The sequence below is a fragment of the Podarcis gaigeae genome (assembly GCF_964106915.1).
Source record: "Podarcis gaigeae genome assembly, chromosome: 1".
Classification (NCBI taxonomy): Eukaryota; Metazoa; Chordata; class Lepidosauria; order Squamata; family Lacertidae; genus Podarcis; species Podarcis gaigeae.
The window spans coordinates 30,713,590-30,736,720 of NC_139678.1; the positions used below are offsets into that span (position 1 = coordinate 30,713,590).

General features: G+C 47.7%; 1 protein-coding gene across 2 annotated transcripts; it reads left to right on the forward strand.

Moving 5' to 3' along the window:
- Positions 1-328: 328 nt before the first annotated feature.
- TGFB3 (transforming growth factor beta 3) lies at positions 329-20,327 on the forward strand. Of its 2 annotated transcripts, XM_083736980.1 has the most exons (8): positions 329-927; positions 1,077-1,501; positions 8,433-8,596; positions 9,589-9,718; positions 14,091-14,198; positions 15,517-15,691; positions 16,383-16,536; positions 19,365-20,327. In XM_083736980.1, the coding sequence occupies exons 2-8, from the start codon at positions 1,156-1,158 to the stop codon at positions 19,521-19,523; spliced, it is 1,236 nt and encodes a 411-aa protein (XP_083593106.1). In that variant the 5' UTR covers positions 329-927; positions 1,077-1,155; the 3' UTR covers positions 19,524-20,327. The 2 variants fall into 2 exon arrangements, with proteins under 2 accessions (XP_083593106.1, XP_083593105.1); XM_083736979.1 differs by having other exon boundaries at positions 364-1,501.
- Positions 20,328-23,131: the final 2,804 nt, after the last annotated feature.

Below are 23,131 nucleotides of genomic sequence, written 5' to 3' on the forward strand. Positions count from 1 at the left end.
GTTGGCAGCATACAGGAGAAAACTTGTGATGCCCCCCCCCCCACTTCCCCGGAACCGCAGATGCGCGAGAAACAGGGCCTGGAGAGACAAGCACCCCCACCCTAAATCAGCGAGGGACGTGGGCGTCAATGTGCCTGTGTGCATGTATCTCTCCCCCCCCCCCCCGCGGGCCTTTCCACAGGACGCGCCTGTTTAACACATTAGAACTGTGCTGGACGCGCAGGCTGGGCTGGGAGAGCGCCCTCGCTCGCTCGCTCCCCCTTCGCCCGTCCCAGAGACGTCATGGGAGGGAGGTATAAAATTTCAGGCGAGAGGAGCAGAGAGAGGCAGTGTGTGTTGTGAGGGCGCGCAAAGGAAGAGGAGGAGGCGGCGGCGGGACAGCGGGCGCGAGAGTGAGAGAGAGAGACGCGAAGGGGGCTCGGCGCCGGGGAGCCCCGTCGAGCTCGAGGGGAGCCGTGGGGAGGAGGGGCGGGGCGGACTAAGGGGAAGGAGACGGCCGCCTGGCACCTGGAGACGGCGGAGAGAGAGGCGGGCAGGCAGGCAGGCGGCCGGGAACCAGCCCAGCCAGCGCCCTCGGGTCTCCCGCGACGGCGCTCGCTCTCTCCCTCCCTCCCTCGACGCCGCCAATGAAGCCGAGGCGCAGCTCGTGAAGCGCCTCCGCTTCGGCCCGCCTGCCGGGGGAATGGCGACCAAGCGGGAGGCATGAGCGGGGCGCGCCGGCCGCCGCAAGTGCGCTCCCGGGCCCGCCCGACACGTGCGCTCCCGGCTGCGCCTCCAGGGCTCCTGGCTCCGGAGCTGCGCAGCGCCGCGTAATTGTGAGCCCGAGGAGCAGAGGGGGCGGTTGCGCCTTCGGACTCATGGAGAGGGACCCCGGCAGGGCGAGGCGCCGATCCGCTCCCTCCTCCTCCTTCCGCTCCCGTTGCCCGAGTGCTGCCCGCGCTTCTTGCTAGAAGTCCCCCCCTCGCTCCCGCGGCCGGGGAGTTCCTTCATGCACCTTCTCGCCGAGCGCCGCCAGCCTGCAGGATCCGCCTCGTCGGCGGCGCCCTTTTGCGCGCGCGCGCGCGCTCTCCGCCGAGGGGGCGTCCCGCCGCCGCCGCCGCCGCTTCCTCCTCCTCCTGCTCCTCTCCCCGCTCCCTGCCGTCACCGCGCCTGAAGATGCACTTGCAGAGGGCTCTGCTGCTCCTCTCCCTGCTGAGCTTGGCCACCGTCAGCCTGTCGCTGTCCTCCTGCACGACGCTGGACCTGGAGCACATCAAGAAGAAGAGGGTGGAGGCCATCCGGGGCCAGATCCTGAGCAAGTTGCGCCTCACCAGCCCCCCGGAGACCGTGGGGCCGAGCCACGTGCCCTACCAGATCCTGGCTCTGTATAACAGCACCCGGGAGCTCCTGGAAGAGATGGAGGAGGAGAAGGAGGAGAGCTGCTCCCAGGACCACACCGAGTCTGAGTACTATGCCAAGGAGATCCACAAGTTTGACATGATCCAGGGCTTCCCGGAGCACAGTAAGTCCCGAATCCTGTGTCCCCGAAAGGGTTTTTGTTGGGGGGTGATGCCTAAGATTCGCAGGGGAAAATCAGATCCTCAGAGGCTGCCCGGGTAGCTTAGAAAAGATGTTTCTATGCAACTAAAAGCTCCAAGGTGGGGAGAGGATTGGGAGAGCACATCTGACTTGGGTTACTCTTAAGTCCATTTTAGGGATGGAAAGTTGAGGCAGAGTGGTACGGTTACATAGGTAAACTGGTATTTGAACCCAGGTTTGAAGACCCAAGCCTTGGTTCCCTGGATTATTCTGATTCTCATAAATGCCTGGGAATTCCAGGTTGCAGGGATGGAGAGAATTTCTCTGCCTGAGCTTCTGAAATCAGGAAGGCGGTGCCTTGGCAGCTGAAATGCCTTTTCTCTGGGATGCAGAATCCTGTCCAGCCAAGAGTTTGGCAACAGCTGCCCATTGCACCACTGACTGCAGTGCATGTGCTGTGAATGTATGCCAAGGCAGTTGTGCTGTTGCAAGTAGTATCCTTGCACATGGACACATATCGGCTATTCAGCTAATCTAGCATTAGATGCACTGTCTGTCTTTGCAAAGACTTGTGCGTGTTGCCAGTGTATGTTTTGGATGCACCCGTATATCCGAAGCAGCCATGAGTCAGGAAGGAATGTTTGTGTGTCCAGGTTGAAGTGGGGGGAAGCATTCGAGTGAGAGAATGAAATGCATCTGGCTGTGAATTTGTGGCAGATGTATGGAAGTGTGGGTCTGGCTGATTTACATGTAAGCTGTGCGCTCTCTGTGCATTGACTTTTGTTCATATGTATCCATGATTTTTGCACCCGCAGTAAACACTTTTCAAAACTGGGCCTGGAATCTTGGCAAACGCTTAGAGTGCATAGGCAGGTTTTCCAATCATCTGGGGGCTGTGAGATCCTGGCAAAAGCTATGTTTCCTTTTGCTGCCATTAGGTGTCCTCGTGGGCTCTTGAATTACAGCAGAGCGGTTTGGGGGTGGGAAGAAGGATGTGGCCAAGTGCTGTTGAGGGAGGGGTGCCGAAGGCAGCAACCAGAGGAGGATGACAGGAGTATCTTTCAGGATGTTGATCAATGTGAAGGGGTTGGAGGAGCTGTGGAAATGTGGCTCAGAGGCAGGCTCCGATGTTCTGCACACTTTGGGAGCAAGTCCCATTGAAGAAAGCAAGCCTTGCAACTGAGTAAATGCACCCCAGGAAGAGGCTGGCAGAAGGCTAACTTGCTTTGAAACCCTGAGCTATGGAAGGCAGGCACTTGCTGTGGAACTGCCCCCTCCCAGCAGGTGAAGAATCCTGAGCAGCAGTTGGCACCAGGGCAAGCCAGAGCTGAGCCAGCTCTCAGTGTCTTGGAATAACATCAGCCCCAAATCCAGCCAACGAACAGGAAACCGAGCCAATGTCTAGAAAACTAAAGTAGGAGGGGTGGAGGGAAGTGGGAAAAGAGAGACTGAGAGGGAGAGCGGGGAGGGACGTACTTCAGGATTGGGAGAGAAAAGGCGTTATGAGGCTTGGAAGCCAAACGTATCCTTGAAGGGCTGAGCAGATACATTAAAATGTTCCATATGTGAATAGCGGTCACCACAAATACTGGGCAAGAGTCCTTCCTTGTGGGGTACATGCACGCATACATGAGCACTAGGCATAGTGAGGTAAGCCGAGTTGAGTGGATTTGGGTTATGTTTGGCATGTGGCGAAGCGGGGTGGGCATGATCAGGCATAGCCACAACTCTTCAACCCACACTTGGATTAGCAGCCGTAAGGGGAATGTAAGGGGAAATTGTTCAGCCACTGAAGCCCTTTGGCTCAGATCCACTCCGTCCACCGCCCCAACACACACCACTGTGGTCGCATGACCCGAGTAACGCAGGAGCTTTGCACAAAAACAAAACGGTGTGGATGTCTTTCCAGGCAGGAAACCATTTTTACAAAGTGGCTCCCCACACAGTTTGGGCAATCCCGGCTTTGCCAGCCAGCGCTATCCCCACCTCAACAAAGAGGGTTTGTGTTAGCATGGTGGAAGTGGCCAAACCATGTGAGGAGCCACTTCCATGTGAACCTACACACTTTCCTTTTCAAGAGGGGAACCAAAGCCAGCATCCAACAAAATAGATGCAGGCTAGTGCATGGACTTTTGACTGCAGAAACTAAATTCCCCCACCTCTCCTCTCCCTGCGTTGAGGGCATGTGGTGGTGAAGAAGTAGGATCTTTTTTGGTTGGATGCTACCCCAAGTCTCCAAATGGAGTCTAAGGAGAACTGGGGGCAGCCCAGAGAGCAAGCCGAGGGGAAGCGGGAAGCGTGGAGGATGAGGAAAAGGAGGTGGAAAAAGCTGGAGTAACAGGGCAGCCTCTTCCCGATGCAGAGGAGATGGTCGCTGAGCTACTAACAGGAAGGAAGCACAGCAGAGCAGCCAGATCCTCTTTATCAGTGGCAGGGAAAAGGAAGGTGCTGAGGAGGCACCACAAAGATGCAGATGCTAAGCAGATGTTGTGCATCTGTGTCTTCTCACACGGAGGGGTGGCAATGTGGAGCCCTAGAGGCTGAGCCTATGCAGATGTGGAGTCACGTCAGGAGGTATCAGCTTTTCTTAGCGCTGCTGTTGCAATGCCAGCGCTGCGATGACAGCCAACCATCATCTGTGTTGTTATTCTTGCCCAGCTTCCCAGAACAGTGAGAAGTTCCAGAGGGGCAGCGCCTACCTAGATTTGGTTTCCTTTAGAAGGGTCGCTGGAGACCGGCTGGAGTTTTGTAATCTTCAACATTATTTTCAAATACACTGGTAGAGCAGGCAGTAGGTGGAAGCACACATCTTAAACACCCTGACAGTTGATCCAGCTGCTCCACATCAACTCTCCAGGGAAGAGCAGTCAGGACCCCAAAATGCTTTCAACATCTGACAAGACAGTAAAACTCATCTCAGCGCTCTCTGTTTATCCCATGAAAGCAAACCAACCCTGCTGATTTAAAACCTGGTTCTGTTATTCTGTTTGTGTACAGAGCCAGATTACATGAGGTAGGGGAAACAGAAGACTTGAGGAAGATCCAGCCGTTGAAAGCAACCAAACTACAATGTCCTGAACAAAATGTTAGGAAGCGGTAACTTTCCCGCCAGCTGTGAAGGAGATTTCGGCAGGTCCTTCTCGCTCCATTAACCCACTTCTGTATTTAGCTCAGTGGGTCCTGCCTCTTCTTGGTGATGTAAATTCCAAGCCCAGAGCCAATTTGCACACTCCAGTTTCAGGATCAGTTCTCTGAATGATTCTTCTGAAAACAATTTGGGAACATATAGCTGTTGTGAATGGGTCCAGGGAAATCCTTGCGCCCAAAACCGAATGGAAACTTCAGAGGTAACTGCTTGAAATGTGATCTAGTGCAGGGGCACATAGTGTCTCCTCTGTTCTATCTACCTGCATACTGGTAGGGAAGTCATTCAGGAATATACAGTAACGTATTCACACATTACATTCCCACAAGTATTTGGGTATAACGACTGCAAAAAACAACAACATGTGAACCAGACCTGTTGTTTCATGCTGGAAAAAGGTATTAAGGTGCCAATGCGGCTAGATTCATTTGTGGAAGTGAATGGTTCCTAATATTCATTTGACCAAAGCCCTGCATAAAAGTTACATGATTAATGTAATGATTTTTTTTTTAAAGTCAGAATAACTCATCTAAATGGATGAGGGAAAGAGAGGTGTCAATAGCCATTAATAATGGATCTACATTTATGGTGAATGGGAGCCTATGACCCGGCAGATCCTGTTGGATTCCAGCTCCCATCACACCAATCAGCATGGCCAGTAGTTGGGGGCGATGAGAGGATTGTAGCCCATCAAGATCTGGATGTCCACTGGCTCCACACATCTGATGCAGAAGGACCATGCCATTGCCCCAAGATGCTCTTGATTAAAGTTAGACTTGCCATAAGTAGGAATCCATAAATCACTACGAAGAAGTTGGGGAAATTGAGGAGAGGTTGTCAAGATCCTTTTGTAATAGATATGCCCCCCTCACTTGGTGGGAGAGGAAACATGGCAGCTGCTGGGCTTCTCTCTGCCGTGCAGCTGTGCTGATGCTCATGTAGATTAAAGCCAGTGGAGAGTGCTACCTAGAGGAAAGGAGGAAGCAGATTAGTCAAAGAGAGACATGGAAAGGTGGTTGGCCCAAGGTGAGCCTATTCAAAATGCTAGGGCAGTGTACTTGGGTGTAGAGAGAGAAAGCACAGGCCAAGACAAAGGTAGAAGGGGTGGCGAGACTCAGAAGAAGCTGGTAGAGAGGTGCCGCCAGGTGGAACTGGGTTGCCCTGGCAGAATGGCTTTAGCCTACCGGGCAGGTACGTTCTCGGTCTGTAACTGTGTATCTCCACAATACAGTGATAACAGCTGACCCACAGACTCCATGGGCAAAGGCGTCTCCTCTGTTGGTCCTTTGGGACCAAGTTGTCTTCATCCCAAGAGACGCCGATGAACTTAGATCACAGCGAGGAAGATGGGGATGAAATTTAGCAGGGATCTGCCTTGCAGAAACCTGTGGTGCTCCAGCCACTTGCCTGAGCAACGGATTTGGTCCCATGTCTTAAAAAAAGAGAAGTGGCTGATGTTCAACTTTCCCATGGCTCTGTCCCTCTGCCAGGTGGTGATTCAGAATGAATTTCGTAGCCAAAGCCAGTCTCCTCCCCGTCTTTCTCCCTCAGGAAGCGGGGAGAGCCTTATTCCATGGAGGGTTTCAGGATTGATACAGGCAAATCTGAGCTTACACACACAGGAAACTGTTCTGGCTCCAAACCATCCACCAGATACCTCGCAAGTATTTGTCCTGTTCCAGGACTTGGGTCCAGCAGGGGAAGTGAGATAGCAGGAGGAGGAGGAGAGCTTAAGCTCTGATAGGAAAGCAGACCCGATATTTTAGGAGCAGCCTCACATCCTCCTTCCAGATGTTGATAAAAGAGGAAGTTCCCTACACATGCACACAAACACTCCAGCATTTCATCCCAGGGACAGTAGTGCATCGCAAAGAGAGAACGGGTGGCTGCGGTCCATGTTTAGCCTCAGCGTGGCAGGCTTCCCAAAGGACCAGGCATGCTTGTCAAAAGCAGCTGAGGACGCCACAGCTGTGTGCCTCTGGGGAAGCCGCCTCTGTATGTGTGTGAACTAAGGACCCCGCCCAGCCTTCCCCTGGTCTATATTCCAGTCTGACTTTGGTGAGCAGGGTGCAACTGGCCATCTTTTACTACAGGAACAGGCAACCTGCAGCCTTTAGCCTCTGCCCAAATTCATGTGGCTGTTTGCAAACAATCTAGCCATCCCCCAGAAGCTGGATGGGCAGGAATGAGAGAGAGAGGAGGGAAGGTGGGAGGGAAGGAGTTTCCCCACCCACTTTTGGCTCTGATCCTGCCCACAGCCTTGTCTCCCACCAGCATGCGGTTCTTGTCAGATTACCCCCCCCCCCCCAAAAAAAACTCCAGGTTTTTCACTCCTGCTTTCCTATGCATGTAAACATATATCCATTATAAGTTTTACAATTGTTGCTTGTCCCAAGCATTGGGAATGGAATGGGTTTAAAGAAACGAATGTGCAGTATAAAAGAGAAAGAGAAAACTAAAATGCAACCAGTGTTTTAGTAGTGACTGTTGTGTGCTTGGGACACAGGGCTTCTTTGTTCCTTGATGCCGAGAATTGTTAATCCACTTACAGGAACAACAGCTCAGTAGAAGCCACAGCTAACTTCCTCACTACCTGCGACTTGGTGACTACATGGGACTATTTCACACTTGGTGCCCTAAGCATGTTTGCTGTGGCTTTATTGGTTCTGCAAGTAAGAGTGTGAAAGATTTGCATTTCCAAAGTAATGGCGATCCTGTGCCATATGTACAACTAATATATACTTGTGCATACCTAGGGAATCCCCCAAGTCTGTAGAAACCACTGTCTTCTTATTGGGTGTCCCTGTTTCCTCTTCCAGTCTGGGAGTGAACTTGGGTGGTCAAGTGCCTATTGGAGACTTCATTCCCCTCACCTTTGTTACGTGTAACCAAGTGATTCTTCCGTGAGACACTGAGATCATCCATACCCCTGAGCTACTGCCAGGAACGTAGCTATGGGCAAAATGATACGTTTTATTGAGCCATTGTAATTCAGTGCATTGGAATTCAGTGAAGTTCTTGAATTTAACATATGGTTTTTTGGTTTACAAGGGTCAGCAAACTTTTTCCACTGTCCCTCAGACCTTGTGGGCGGCCAGACTATATTTTGGGGAAAAAAGTAAACAATGAACGAATTCCTATGCCCCACAGATAACCCAGAGATGCATTTTAAATAAAAGGACACATTCTACTCATGTAAAAACATGCTGATTCCCGGACTGTCCGCGGGCCGGATTTAGATTGCGATTGGGCCATTTCTGGTCCCTGGGCCTTAGTTTGCCTGCCCATGGTTTATTCCTTGCAGATGAGGCTGGTTCTTTAGAGCGAGCAGGGCACTGTGCCACCAAACACAGCCTGCCCCCATTTGCCTACTGGCCCTGGCTGTCAGTTTCCTCCTGCTCTTTCTCAGTCTTGCCCAGGCAGAACCAGCAGGCAAGGGGGTGGTAATAAAATGAGAATTAGTTGGCTCTGCCTGTCATTGACTCCACCAGCAGTAGGCCTCCTCCCCTGGCATCAGCTACCACTGATTCCTTAAGGCCAGCATGGCAAAACGACTGTCTACCATGACAACGCTGGAAGCAATGGGGATTTTTCTCCTATGCAAGCGTCTACAATTTAGGGAGAAGAATCAAGGCGCAGCTAGACCCTGTCTCAGCTATTAATAACGCTGTCACCAAGTGCTGAATTTATGAGCCTGAGACCCTCTCATCTGTTGGATTATGGGCCATCCTGGCTAATAGGTTATTTCGGTTCCTTCTTTTTCTCTTAGATGAACTGACTTACTGCCCCAAAGGCGTAACTTCCAACCTGTTCCGTTTCAACGTGTCTTCGGCAGAGAAGAACAGCACCAACCTCTTCCGAGCTGAGTTTCGGGTCCTGCGAGTGCCAAACCTCAGTTCAAAACGCACAGAGCAGCGTATTGAACTCTTTCAGGTGAGCAAGCTCAATGCTGGGGCAGAGTGAAGTGTCTAGTTGGCACCTCGTCTCCCCCGAAAACATAAATGCTAACACTGGGATCCTCTGTTATTAAACACCATTTAATGTTATTTCTCTTAATGGTGTTACAATATTCTGCACCCAAAGAAGAAATGTGGGAGGGGAAGAAATGTGCAAAGCTGTAGCATTAGGGGAGCGTTTTGTGATCTCTCCATCCTCCCATTTTCCCATTTGTTTTCTACATCTGATTTAACTCCTGCATTTAAAACAAACGCTGCTGTACTTCAGGGAATAGCCTGATGTATTTAAAGAAATAATAGAGCATTGAAACATTGTATATGTTCCAATGCTCTATTATTTCCTTACATACATTAGGACTCAGGGTTTCCAAACTTGGATCTCTGGCTGTTTTTGGACTACATTTCCCATTATCCTGGAATGTAACCCTCGCATAAATGGGGAGTTGCCTGTACAATGTATAGTTGGCCCTTTAGTACCTTCTTTGCCAGCATTGCTTTCCCAGTTTTTGTGGTGACACGCTGGAAGCAGAATCCTGTAAGCAGTGGCACAGGACCAGCTGGCCCATGCGCAAGGAGACAGCACATGTGGAATTTTCCAGCAGTTTTCCATCCGATTAGCTGCCGCTTGCCTAGCTGTTGTGCAGCAGATCAGCCTTCAGTTTCTGACTGGCCTCCTTGTTGCATTTCATCACAGCCGGTCAATCCTCGTGTGTTCTGCTGTATATTTTCACTTCTTCCTGTCTAAAGTATGTACAGAACTTGGAGGGTTCTCCTCTGCATTGAGCAGCAACTATTTTGACGCGTTCTTGGGCTTCAGCGCCTTCATATCCAGCAAATCGGTAACACACAGGAAGCGTGCAAATGTTTGTATGGAGAGAGGATTGTCCTAGTCCGTTCTAGTTTGGGAAGACACACTTGCTGCTGTTGCTGAACTGAGCAGGGGGTCTTGCATGTTTCCTCCCCATGCAGATCCTGAAGCCTGATGAGCACATTGCAAAGCAGCGCTACCTCAGTGGCCGGAATGTGATGACGCGCGGCTCCCCTGAGTGGCTGTCCTTTGATGTCACGGACACAGTGCGAGAATGGCTTTTGCATAGAGGTGAGTGCAACAGGAAGGAGGTTCAGGGATCCTCTTTGTCTGGATCAGGTGGTCACGCAGACATGTCCGTCAATAACCCGTCACCGAGAGTGAACTACTCGCCATTCACAGCACAATGTTAATTTGTTTCCACTGTCCATTTTTATTTTTTAGTTTCCTGACCCTCTGTCTGTCTCCCCCAACAAAATGAAGGCAAGATGTTATATTTTGCCCCGAGGGGGAGGCAAGCTGCGGCAGAAATAAGCTTTCAGACAAGATTTATTTCCCATTTTTGTTTTGTTTATTGATAATTTAATAATAATTTGAGGTAAATGGCTTTGTGAAGTTTAGCGGTATATAAATACCTGAAATAATAAGTAATGTAAATTATAACAAGTAATACAGTACATATTTGCAATTAATCCAGGAAAGGGAATACGAATCAAAATAGGGAGAGCTAAAAAGAGGATATTGACCTCTGAGAAAGGCATTGCGCTTGACATGATATCTGTGGCACCCAGTCATATTTATTTTGACCTCCCCATTCCTCTAAGGGGCTCTGGGTAGCATAAACTTCCTTCTTTATCCTCATATCTTTCTTCTTTATCCCTGTGAGGTAAGTTAGATTGAGAGGGAATGGTCAGCTGAAGGTTACCTATTGACTTGGTGGCTGAGTGGGCATTTGAACCTGAGTCTTTCCAGTTCTACAAGCCATTCAGACATGCAGAACACCATTTTGATGCATTATGCTCACTCAGTGACTACAGCATCTGTGAAGCAGACAAAAGAGTCTAGATTTAACCAGTAATAACTGTCATCAGTTCATTCTATTTTGTGAGGATGTATTCTGACAGATTTCTCAGCAGCTTCCGATATATGAGTAATTAACTTCTCTGGGGAAGTATGCTTTTGAGCAAAGCACATCACTGGATTTCCGTCATCCTAAGTAATAGTGCTGTTCACTGGTCGATAATTTTGTCCATTTCTCAAGTAGTTCATTAACCTGCTCCAGTTCTTAGATAAACAGACTGAAAGGCCAAAATTAGAGGGAGAAATCCTGTCCACGCTACAGAAAATCAAGGCAACTAACTTGTAAGGGAGGCCCATACTTGTAAGTTGAGAGTGGCCCCTGCTGCTTCTGTGGCTGTTCTCACCAAGCCACTGCCAACTCTGTTGCTTGACACTGCTCCCCAGCGCCCCCCTCAAATTTCACAGAGGGTAGACCAAACTAGCCCAAGGAAAGTTGGAAAGGTCAGATGGGTGGGGGAACCCAGCCCCAAAGGTCTCATGGGCAACTGGTATCCCGACTGCAGGGGGAGGTGGCTGGGATGAGACTGCCAGTAAGTCAGTGCCACTGATTCAGTGGTACCACAAGCCCCTCAGAGCTGTGCCAGGGTTGTGAGGGGGTCTTGGCAAAGTGCCACTGAATGGCCCCTCCGCATTTCTCATCTTAGTTTTCTCAAAATGCCGTGCCTTTGAAGTTCTGTCATTCCAGGGCACTGTGGGTTAAAAGAAAAATGTAAGCTCTCACTGGTAGCTGCCATGTTTTTGTGACATGATGGCTGTTTTTGTTTTTTGTTTTTAAATCAACAATGTTCTGGGAAGTTGGGGGACATACCATTTCAGAAAAAAAAGAAGAGCCTGAAGCAGAGATCCTGTCAGATGTCACCATTGGCAGGCTTCACCACTGACGTACCACCACCGCTGTAACTCTTCCATTTTCAGATTTAGCACGTAGAGCCCATGCTCTAGTCTACATGCACACATGTGAGCACACACATGTTGCACCAACACACCCTTATGAAGGTGGAATTCTTGTAAGGGGGTGTGCCAATGGTCAGCTACGATATTGGGCTAAATCTGTCACCCCATGGTGAACCCAAATGCACACTCATACGACACACATCGAGTCGATGTCTACACTGTCTTGGAGGAATTGGCAAGAAATTTGCTTCTGTTTAGCATAAGAAGCTGCTGGGCATGAGGGCATCTTGAGGCAAGAATATTGATTCATAATTGGCCTGTCCTTGCAGGTACAGTCGTACCTGGATGCCAGTCAAAGCTGGTATGCAGGCAATAAATTCTAGGAGGAGAAGCCGATTTTACGCTTCTTAGATTTTTCTTGGCCAGAGTCCAGGGACTGAACTATTGGTAGTGCAAAGCTGTTAATCTGACTAGTAGCATGCATGTCGCACAGCTTTTGATGTAGGTGACGCTTGCAGATACAAGCAGCAGGTACCTTACCCAGGGCTTTGCGGCTTGTGCAATATAACAGTTGGTGCAGGGCTCGGCATTCATCAGAGAATAACAGGAGAAATGCCGGCAGCTATAGAATTCAAGATGTGGGATTCAGCAGCTGCCACCAGCTGGGAAGATTAAACAGGTGCTGAGATCCAATGGCTGCTTCTAGCTTGATCCTCAAGAGCCTTAGACAATTCCTCTGACTGCAGCTAGCAATTTCCACTTGCACAGTGTATATGTTGGTTACTGCTTCTTTTCCCCACCCCTTGCCAGAGCTTTCAAATGCCATGACAATGCAAGGCAAATTCAAGGTGGAAATTACATATGTAAAACGGATGAACCTGTGTTACTGTTCCCAACAAAGATCCCAGTTGCAGCATTTAGGGTTTTGTGGTTTTTTTGTTTTTGTGGGATTTCTGACTTGCAGTACAGAATTCCAAAAAGAAGCTTTCTTGTTGGTCTCAACCATTTATATAAAGACAAGGACAGGAGAGTTGTGCAGCCTAATGCTGTTCATATTTACTTAGAAATAAGTTCTGTGGGATTTCTCCCACCAAATTATCATAGGTCTGGAGCCTTGAGTGTCAAGAGTTCTCTCTCTTGTGTGTTTTCTGATTGGGCTCTAAATCTTATTATGAACATAATTCAGGAAAATCCTGCTTAAATGGATGGACTCATACAAATTCAAAAGGACGGGACCACCCAAAATTTCAGTGGAACTTGAAACAGCATCAAAGTGGAACTGCTAGGGATCGGTGGATCACTAAGTGTCGCTTTCTATCGGTTTCTCATTTTTCCAGTATTCATTTCAGTTCTCCACATCTCCATATACGTATTTTTTTAAATGAAAATCTCATGAAAATCTATTACCATGTGAGTGGGCATTTCTCCTAATAGCCACACATTTGTATGCAGTTTTGCCTAATACACACTTTCCCCCCCAAGCCATTATGTCTAATATAATGCTGTTTTGAACATTATGTTCACTAATTTATGTACGGTATTTCCAAGCATACTTTATCCTACTATATGCATTTGGAGAGGCATGCATTTTGAAGGATAGCTGTGTTTTGTACTGTTTCAGAAAGTGCAAATTTAGTAGGTTCTGCTTTAAATGCAAACCGAGGCTGCATTCACAGTCGTTTATTGCATTTTCATGTTGCTTCCCTAGCTGTTAATTTCCACAATATATTTGAGCTTTCACACGATATAAAAACCACTTCTGGAACTATAGTGAAACATGGCAAAACTATAATGGAATATAGTGCAAGTTTAGCACTCATTTCCATAAAATTTGCAGACTGATTTTTTTCTGGAAGGAAATTATATCGATATGAGCACTAAACTTGCACTATATTCCACTCCAGTGGTACCTCGGCTTACTTGTGCTTCACGTTACAGACTCCGCTAACCCAGAAATAGTACCTCGGGTTAAGAACTTTGCTTCAGGATGAGAACAGAAATTGTGCTCCGGTGGCGCGCCAGCAGCGGGAAGCCCCATTAGCTAAAGTGGTGCTTCAGGTTAAGAACAGTTTCAGGTTAAGAACGGACCTCCAGAACAAATTAAGTACTTAACCTGAGGTACCACTGTATAGTTCTAGCAGTGGCTTTTATGTGGTGTGGAAGTTTAGATGTAATGCAGAACTTAAAAGTTAGGGGAAAGTTGCAAAAATTGAATAAACTACCATGTGAATGCATCTAGAATCAAATTTCTCCGCCATCCCTAGAAGGCTTTCGAGATTGCTGCCAAAGAGCAACCCGGCTCTGCTTACCTGCCCCCAGTCTCTATCCATAGCATCTTCCCTGTCTTAATGTCATTACATTATGCATTTTCCTATTCCTGCCACTGGCAGCCAATGTTGGGGAGCAAAGGTGAGGAACCTGGATGATGTCAGGACATGAGGTGACTTCAACTGTGCAACATGGAGCAGGATAGGAAAATGCATCATGAGCCGCCACTTTGGGCAGAAAGTCCATATTCACTGCATGTAAAACTCCGCCCCCATTTTCAGCAACATAGGAGAATGTCAGTGCCGTTGTCTCCAAAGAAATTAAACATTGGTGGGACAAAGGAAATGGAATTACCGAAGAACTGTTTGGATTGCAGGGACATTAAGTTGCTAGTTCTCATGAATTCTTTCTCTCCAAACAGAATCTAACCTGGGACTGGAGATCAGCATCCACTGCCCATGTAACACCTTCCAGTCCAATGGCGACATCCTGGAGAACTTGCATGAGGTGCTAGAGATCAAGTTCAAAGGTGACAGGGGAGAGATTGGAGGGGGAAGCAGCAAAATGGGCCACCAGGAGAAATGAAACATTTCCCCATCTACACCGGCGTGTTTTTAAAACATTGTTTCTGTGTGGGTTTTGCTGTGTTTCTTAATGATAAACCTGTGTAGGGGGGTTGTCATAGGAGGGCAGGAAGTACCTCAAAAGTGTGGAGGCACACGTACCTCACAAATGCATGGGCTTGATAGTAATCTCCTTTCTGTGGGGAAGCTTGGGAACTGTAGTTTTGTGAGGGATGCTAGGCATTTTTAACAGAATTCTAAGCATCTCTCCCAAACAACAGTTCACAGGACTCTTTGGGGAAAGACCATGACAGAGAAACTGGCACAGAATGCTAAAGTAAAGGGATATATTCAAGAGTGGATCTACTATGAAACTACTGAAGGGGCCCCAAAAGCAACTGTAGTCTACATTGCTTAAAATTTTTAGGTCTAGTAAGACCCAATCATTGAGTCTCATTACTGAAATGGATTAGGTTGTTTGTTTGTTTGTTTGTTGTATATATTTCAACAGTCCCAATGTTTTAAGAGTCAGTCACACCAATGTTGTCAAGGTGTGGTAATCTGTCGTGGTACAACCCCAATGAAGAAGATAACAGTAGTTACCCCCACATCTTGGTTGCTGGTTGTGAAGGGGTCCCCATGAAAATTCAAGTTTCAGGGCCCCCAAAATGTAGGTCCACCTCTGCATATATGTCTTCGCATAAAGCAGATACATTGCTGAAGTTAAAGTCTCTCTGGAAAACTCGGTTCTGATGCGTTCTTGGTTAGACTCTAGTTTCCAGCTGTCATGATGTGGGCATGAAGAATTTGGGCAGCCAGCCTGAGGTGGCACAGGCAGCCAGCGGCTGAGTTAGGTTCAACATTAGCAGCTGCCTGGCTTTGGGCCCTGGGCTGTGGCCACGATACCCACAGGCTCCACATCCTGAATATTCCTTCTGCTGCACAGTTCCAGTCATCTGACATCTTCCTTAAGCCATTAATCTTCCTCGGCCTTTCTTGAGACTGAAACCAGTAACAAGAGGAGCAGATTAATGGCCCCACCACCAGTTTACAAATTATAAAGCAAATGACCCACAACACTTGGTTTCAGGCTAAGAGGAAACCTCGTTTCTCCTGGCAAGGCTGGCTGCAGTCCTTACAGAGGAACCTTACAGGGGCCAGTACTGCTGGAGAGTTTCCCAAGCTGCCCTCCTGTTAAACATCCTTCATGGATTCCAACATTTTCCACTGCAGCTCTAGAGCGGCCGTGCGGTTTTGCTAATGCCCTTCCCCTTCCCCTTCCAGGCATTGAGAGTGAGGACAGCCACGTGGGGCGTGGGGACTTGGGGAGCTTGAAGAAGCAGAAGGACCTACACAACCCCCACTTGATCCTGATGATGCTGCCCCCCCACCGGCTGGGGAGCCCCGCCCTGAGAAGCCAGAGGAAGAAAAGGGCCCTCGACACCAATTACTGCTTTAGGTAAGCGATGGGTCCCTCTCCTTCCCTTCCACCTCACCCCTGGGGTTAACTGTCGCTCCACCTGTTTGCTCTGCAGCTGCAAGGCTGGCAATTGGCTAGTTTTAATTTTGTTTCCATGCTTGCACTGTGATGGGGAAACGTTCTGGAAGCCTGATGCAAAGCAGGGATGGGTGGTTCAGTCAAATATTGTGCTTGACAATGAGGGATGCCTTTGAGTTTCGCATTTCCTGCTTTGCACATGCGGAGCTCAGTGGCTTACAATGTTTCCCTCAGTTTTGGTGAAATAGGAATTCAGGGTCACACGCTTCTGATCCTCCTCTGGGCATTTCAGCCTGCCTGATCAAAGGACCCACACTCCTCCCCCATGTGCTGTTTTGGTGGTTCCCCTGACCCTGCCCCCAGAATCTTTTTGGGGGGGAGTGATGCTCCATTGTGCAATAGGAAGTCCTTGCCCAGAGCTTTCGCTGATGGACTTGTTAGGCGAGTAACAAATTCAACCAATTCCAGTCAGGCAGCAAAACTTGATTTGAGCTGCCATATTCAGCTGGTAGACTTCAAATCCAGCTTGCTAGATCACTAGTCTGGCCTACTGCTTGTTTGGGCTTCCAGCACCAAGTGAAAATTATGGTGCAGAGGAGAAGTTCCTCTTTCTCCAAAGCCCTTGATTCCATTTCAAACTCTTTTGTTCCAGGAATATGGAGGAAAACTGCTGTGTGCGTCGCCTCTACATTGACTTTCGGCAAGACCTGGGCTGGAAATGGGTCCACGAACCCAAGGGATACTTCGCCAACTTCTGCTCTGGACCTTGCCCATACCTCCGCAGTGCAGACACAACTCACAGCACGGTACGTCAGTTCCTTAATATTAGCAGGGAACCTAGAATTTGGGAGATCTGTCTCCCCCAACTTAAAAAATAAATAAATCATAGTTCATAGAGTTTCTAGATGCTCACAGAACTGTTGTTGGCATCCACCTGCCTCAAGAGACAATGGAGTGCGCCTCCATGGGTGAAGTCAAACTGCTGTGTTAGTTCACTGGGTCACAAGCCTGGGCTGAGTGTAGGAAGGTCCAGTGCTGCCCAGATGAGAAGACCCCCACCCCACCCCCGGCTTCGCTGATGTGTTTGAAAGGAAAGCATAGCAATACATTTAGCTGCAGAAGTTGCCAATAGAAGGCCTTAGGGGTGTGAGTTTGAAGGAAATCTGTATAGAGAAATGGCATTTTCTAATTCTCAGAGCTATTTTTTATTTTATTGTTTTATAAAGCTCAAGACTTTGATCTGCCTCATGTTGGTGTGGCATGACTGATGGAAAGGCACTCTGTGGGCACTCAGAATCAGTACCTATTTAGGCTTCTCATAACGTAATTCAAAGTTTAGAGTGGAGTAGTTTGCTAGCTGTTGGTATTCTACCCAGGGATTCTGTTTCACATGGAGTGAGAATTAGATTTAGTCCTGGGTTCAGCTACCATCTCAGCTCTGTACTCACTTTCAGGCCTTTGGCAAATGGCAGCCTCAGTAGTTGCCTTTCTGTAGAATGGATGTGCCTTTGAGCGAACTTGGGAATAATTGATGTGTCTTGGTTGAGGCTGCTCTTCTCGCATGAATTGAATTTCACTGGTCAAATTCTAGTACTTGTGCTGTTGAATACACCTGGTTGCCTCTGGCATGTTTCCTCATGTCCTCTTCATACAGTGGTATCTCAGGTTAAGAACAGTTTCAGGTTAAGAACGGACCTCCAGAACGAATTAAGTTCTTAATCTGAGGTACCACTGTATTGGAAATGGGATGAATTATGCAAGTTACCATAAATGTACTTCTGTTCCAGCTGGAATATTTTGGGTGGGGAGGAAGGGAAGGAGTCATATGCATAACAAATGTAATAAGGTACAGGATGTGTAGGAACTACAGAGTAGGAAACGAAAACTGGGAAAGGGCAAGACGTACAATAGTCAGTGGAATCCTTCCATCCAAACCCATCCTGATTTCTGAGATAGGTCAGATGTTGTATATTTTAAGCTTTGCTCTCACCTGTGCAGGCCACAAACTCCCCGCCCCCAATGATTCTGGTACAAGTCCCTGAACTTGTGTGGCATAGTAGAGTCTGCAATCCATAGTGCAGTTGCAGGGATGCCTATTTCTAAGCACTGCAAGCATTTCCTGGTTATGGCTTTTTGTAGAGATCTATGTTATCCCTAGTGGCTGGTCTCAGCTGCTCAGCCAAGCTGTGTTGGCATCTGTACAGCATAGGCAGCTTCCTGCATTCCTCAATGACCCAAAAAGAAGAGAGCCCTATGGAAGAAGTGGTAGTGTTTTTCTGGCAATATACTTGGCAGCATCAAGATTCTAAAGGCAGCTGATGTTATGTCATAACCTCAGACTAAAATGACAGAAAACCAGTGCTGGACAGATGGTGCTATGGTCTCAAGGGAGACATTTCCTAGAGCATGAGGAAAGGGCAATACTTTATAATGGAGAGAGGGCATCGTGAGAGTTTCCCCAATGCAGCTCAATAAAACGCTATTACTTAGGTTGTGAGCCCTATGGGGATAGATATGACCTAGATGAAGCCGCCATAAGCTGATCTGAGCCCACAGGGCAGGGCAAGGTTTAAATATAATTAAGGAAAGACACACACAGTGCGAGAGGATCTGTTTATTAGGAGTGAAGGGAAGTTCTGGCTCCTGTTCCCAAAGGAAGAGAACCCTTCACTGGTCAAATTCTAGTAATATGCAGGTGTGCCAGCGGCACAGTGAAGCTGTGGAAAAGCGGTCAAAGGTGTCCATTATGGAGAAGCCAGTAGAGGGGATTCCGCAACCCTTGTCATTTCAAACCTTAAAGGATTGATTTATGAGGGTTTAGGGAGAAGCTGAGGACTAGAACGTGTGCCATCATTGTTAGCGTCAGGCAGGCTTCTGTAGGCTGAGGGAAATTGTTCTTCTTGTTCTTCCAGTAAGGCAGACTCCTCAGTATTTAGAGAGGCATTTTTAGTAGGGATAAAAGCAGATTGTGACTCTGCCCCCCCCCCCCAAATCACCAACACCCCTCTTGCATGAAAAGCAGCATGCTTTGGGGAGAAGCACTGCTCTAAGGTTAGATGTTTCAAAAAGTGGTTCAGATCCAAGACTAAGGAGGAGGCGGAAGAATCTGTCAGAGTCTCCCAGGGCTCTCATCTGGCACTCCCTCTCTCTCTCTCTGGCAATATATGAGATGGAGCAGAGAGAGACCTCATTGGATTGGTAGAGGATTCAAAAAGCTGGGAGAGAATGTAGATATCCGAGAGGGACTGGATTAAATCCAGCATGATCTGGAGATGCTGGCCAAAGCAAGTTGATTTTTTTCAGCTGTTTTTCTTGAAATTCAAACAGGGCCATAGGATGGTTACACCCAGGGATTTTTGTTTTTAAAAGAGCAGGCTTTGCTTATTTGAATGCAGAGTCGAGGTCTGAGGGCTACAGGGCTGCACTCGTGTTTCTGACTTCAGGCTGGGCTTTACTCAGCTGCTGCAAATTAATAACCATATTGCCTAACAAGCTGTTAAATATGTTAGCGGTGGAGCTGGGTGTGGTAAGCTACACAGTTTAAGATCACTGAAGAGAAGCATGTTTTCTGCCTAATGGCGATTTGTGTTTTGGCCTAAACAGATCTGTGTGTTTTTCCTGGTTGCTTTTCCAGGTACTTGGCCTATACAATACACTGAATCCTGAAGCATCCGCCTCCCCTTGCTGCGTGCCTCAGGATCTAGAGCCCCTCACCATCCTGTACTACGTTGGAAGGACCCCCAAAGTTGAGCAGCTCTCCAATATGGTGGTGAAATCCTGCAAATGCAGTTGAAAGGGACCCAGTGCCAACCATAGCCGAGAAATTGCAGCCATCCGTTCTCTGCTCCCAGGTCAAAACGAAAGAAGTACTTGAAGGAAGGTACTGTAATCTGGCTTTTCTTACACTGCAGTCAAGGACAATCTACCCACTTCGAAGAACTTTAATTAAAAAAAACCACCCACCTCTCTGCCTTCATGCCTCTCTTTTTCTTTGGGAGTTACTTTTGCAATATGGAGGCTGGGGAAGAAGACACACGTACCGGCTAAACATTTAGTGGACAGACAGAAAGAAGCAAATGAGGAAAAATTCATGGAAGGAGGAGACGATTAGCAGAGCTGTGGACATTTGGCAGGAACAATGGGACTTCTTATCCCACCGTCAACTTCTCTGCGAGCCCAGCCTTTCCTACAGAGTAACGAAGATTTCCTTATGAAGGAACGTAATATTTTCTTAGAACCAGAACGTAATGGACATAATTATTCTGCCTACAAATGGGTGCAGGAGACAGTGGTCCCAACTCCTCAGAACGACCACTTTAGAGAGGACCTCTTGACTATGGTGAATTCTCACACAGTTTCTCTCCTCCTGGAGTCCCTGCTCGATTACCTCTGGGTAAGAGTGGGCAGCAAATGCAGGATTCTTCAAAGTAATCTCTAAAGGATCCTGCACTTGCTGTGGTGGCTAAGGTATTGTAAGGAAATCTGCACATCTCTTGCACAAGGATCTGGCCCAGGCCACACCTGCCAAGGTTTTATTAAGAAGTATTAACCTCAACTATTGTAAAGAAAATAAATAAATATTTTTTGGAATTGGGAACTTTCTGTTCAAACAAGTTGCTTGGTCAGAGGAGGGGAATGGGTAGATGCACCAGAACTGCCAAAATTGGCTCCTTTCTGAAAGCCTGCTGTTCTTGATAGATCTGTGGTCTGAGGGATTGGATAGCAGATAGAACTTGAGCTTCTTTTCTGCTGAGAATGAAGTCGCTTAGCTTACCATGAACATTTGGTTGATTTTGGTTCTTAGTGAACTAGTCAGATCACTTTACCATGAACATGATAATGACGCTGTTTACTTCAACCACATTTTGTTCTCCTGTGAAGCTGCTTTATATTCTTCATTGTCCGATTATGTTTGGGGCTGCCGACTCTGGCTGGTAGCAGCTCTCCGGCAGGGGTCTCTTGCAGCTGTGCTATCCCACATCGTTTTAAGTGGAGAGATCAGGAATTCAACGTGGGACTGGTTCCATGTGCTCTACCATTGACCTCTTTCAGGAATGAGGCCAATAAAAAGGGGGCCAACTCTGCTCTTGTTGCAGTGCCTATTGGTCCTTTGCCCTTCTACTTATGTTTCATTTTCACATACTTAAGTGAGGGGCTGTGACTGATCTACAGTAATCCAGTTCTCCTTGCTTGCATTTCCTCCTTTTCCACCATAAGCCCCACTCCATCGCCCTGACTCTGCTGTTTATGCTCACTCCTCTGCTTTTTTCGTGTGTGGTCTCCCATCTACATCAGCTTAGTATCAACCTCGCCTGCCAATGAGATTAACCTTCTGCCCTTCACTGTGGTCCTGAGCCAGACTAGGGTTCCCACACCTGTAACCTGGACTGGAAAAATCTTTCCCCAATATTAATAGCTGGTGCAGACAGGCAAGAGTTGGGAGCATGGAGGTGAGCAAAAGTGTCAAGGCTCTGATAAGGATTGGGGTGAGTGGGTGTGCCTCCAAGTTGCTTGTTGTTTTTTAAGCCCATCATGCAATTGCTGCTAGTCTGTTTCATTTGACCCTTAGCCAGATAAATACTGGTGATAAAAATCCACGTGGACCTCCCCTTACCCTTACCCTGGCAGCAGTTTGAGCTCACCCAGGTTGAGATGCACTTTTTCTAGAACTTGGACAGTGATCTGTGCCATCGCCTCTGCGGCCCTTTCGATTAAACCCCAACCAAGCTCCTGTAGCCCAAGTCTATCGCTGTTCGTACCATACTTGCTTTAATTCATAATTTCAAGCATTTTTATTTTTTTTAAAGGGATATGAAAAACTCTAGTTAGAGCAGCTGGGCTGCTGTCAGTCCATCATACAGGCTTTCTTTGGCTGAGTGCCCGTGACAGGGAAATTCATGCTTGGATAAGAGGATATTTACCCACTCATTGCCTGACTTTTGGCATTTTGATTTCTCTTTAGGTCTCGTTGACCTGTTATCATGCTCAGATGAAGCAAGCAGCTCTCGTTTTGTTCTTTGTTGCACGTTTTAATTCTAAAGGGCAAGCAAGATTTCTTCATCCCTCTAATAATGGAATACCCTTTTGGAATAGGAGAACTAATGCTGTACCTATGAGGACACACCACTGACTTGTGTGCCAGCATTTTAATCGTATTATTTTTCCAGTCCCCCCCCCCCACTTTTTATTCTGATCCCGCTTTGAAAAACAAATGCAATTGAATAGCAAGATGTTATCCTTCTGGGCAGAAACTAATTGAAAACACATTAGCAGCCCAGCACATTTCCCCCACCAGCATAGATTAGTCGATACACATTTTAGGTTTCACATGCTGATGTTGCATTTTTATTGCATGGTTCGTGGCTAGAGACTTGCCCATTCCCATTATCCTCAGTCTCTTTCTCTATCAGCAAATTCTGGAGTCACTCTGTTCAGCCTTTTCCCAGGACCATCAACCCTAGTCTGGAACCTCCTAGCATAATGAAGAACTAAACCTTTCCCTGCCCCATTCAGTATCATAAGCAATGAGTTGTACCATCAAGGGATAAACAATTTGGGATGTGATTTATTGATTCCAGCAGTCTTGTTTTTCCAGTGCTGATGCATTGTAGCTTTCTGGAGGTTGGTGACACCAGAAAATTCTCCCTCTGCTTCTGGGGAAACTCAAAGCATAGTCAAAGGACACAATCTCAGCCATGTCTCCATGACTGTTTGAACCTGTCACTACATGAACTTGAAGAAGGCGACTGCTTGTTGCCCATGATGGACAGCACAGCTCAACTGGCAGAGCATGAGACTCTTAATCTCAGGATGATGTGTTTGAGCCCCACGTTGGGCAGAAGATTCCTGCATTGCAGGGGGTTGGACTAGACAACCCTTGTAGTTCCTTCCAACTATGCAATTCTATGATTCTAATGGCACACATGGCTGCCTGATGTCAACTGGAGACGTTTTCTTTTCTTTTAGGCAAAGGTAAGTTCAGACAATGACTAGGATAAGCCTTTTTCTGCATGTTTGGTGTTTGATCCCTTACACTTAAATCTATTGGTCTGTCAGACCTTGTAGGGTTGCTTGGTATGTTTTTTGAACATCTTTCTTTGCTGAACCTGCGTTTTGTCCTTGGGTCAAATTCCCACGGATCTGCAAAAAGGATTGAGCTGGAGATTGGGATGCTTACTAACCTGGTCTGCAAATCTGTATCCATGCCTCAGCTTTGTAGCCAGTTCCTATGTCTGGCCATAATACACTGATCACCATTGCCTGAGATGTCAGCTAGGCTGTGACCAGGGAGAAATCGGTTCATAAGAAAATGGTTTGAAGGCCATCTTCTACATCCTTGAGAATGTTTGGCTCTGCTATGGTGATCTTGTCTGTAGCACAGAAGACACAAGCTGATGACTA

Coding starts and splice junctions, on each gene's coding strand:
- TGFB3 (XM_083736980.1), top strand. CDS start 1,156: ATGCACTTGCAGAGGGCTCTGCTGCTCCTCTCCCTGCTGAGCTTGGCC. Junction 8,597..9,588: donor AGCGTATTGAACTCTTTCAG/GTGAGCAAGCTC, acceptor CTCCCCATGCAG/ATCCTGAAGCCTGATGAGCA. Junction 14,199..15,516: donor GCTAGAGATCAAGTTCAAAG/GTGACAGGGGAG, acceptor TTCCCCTTCCAG/GCATTGAGAGTGAGGACAGC.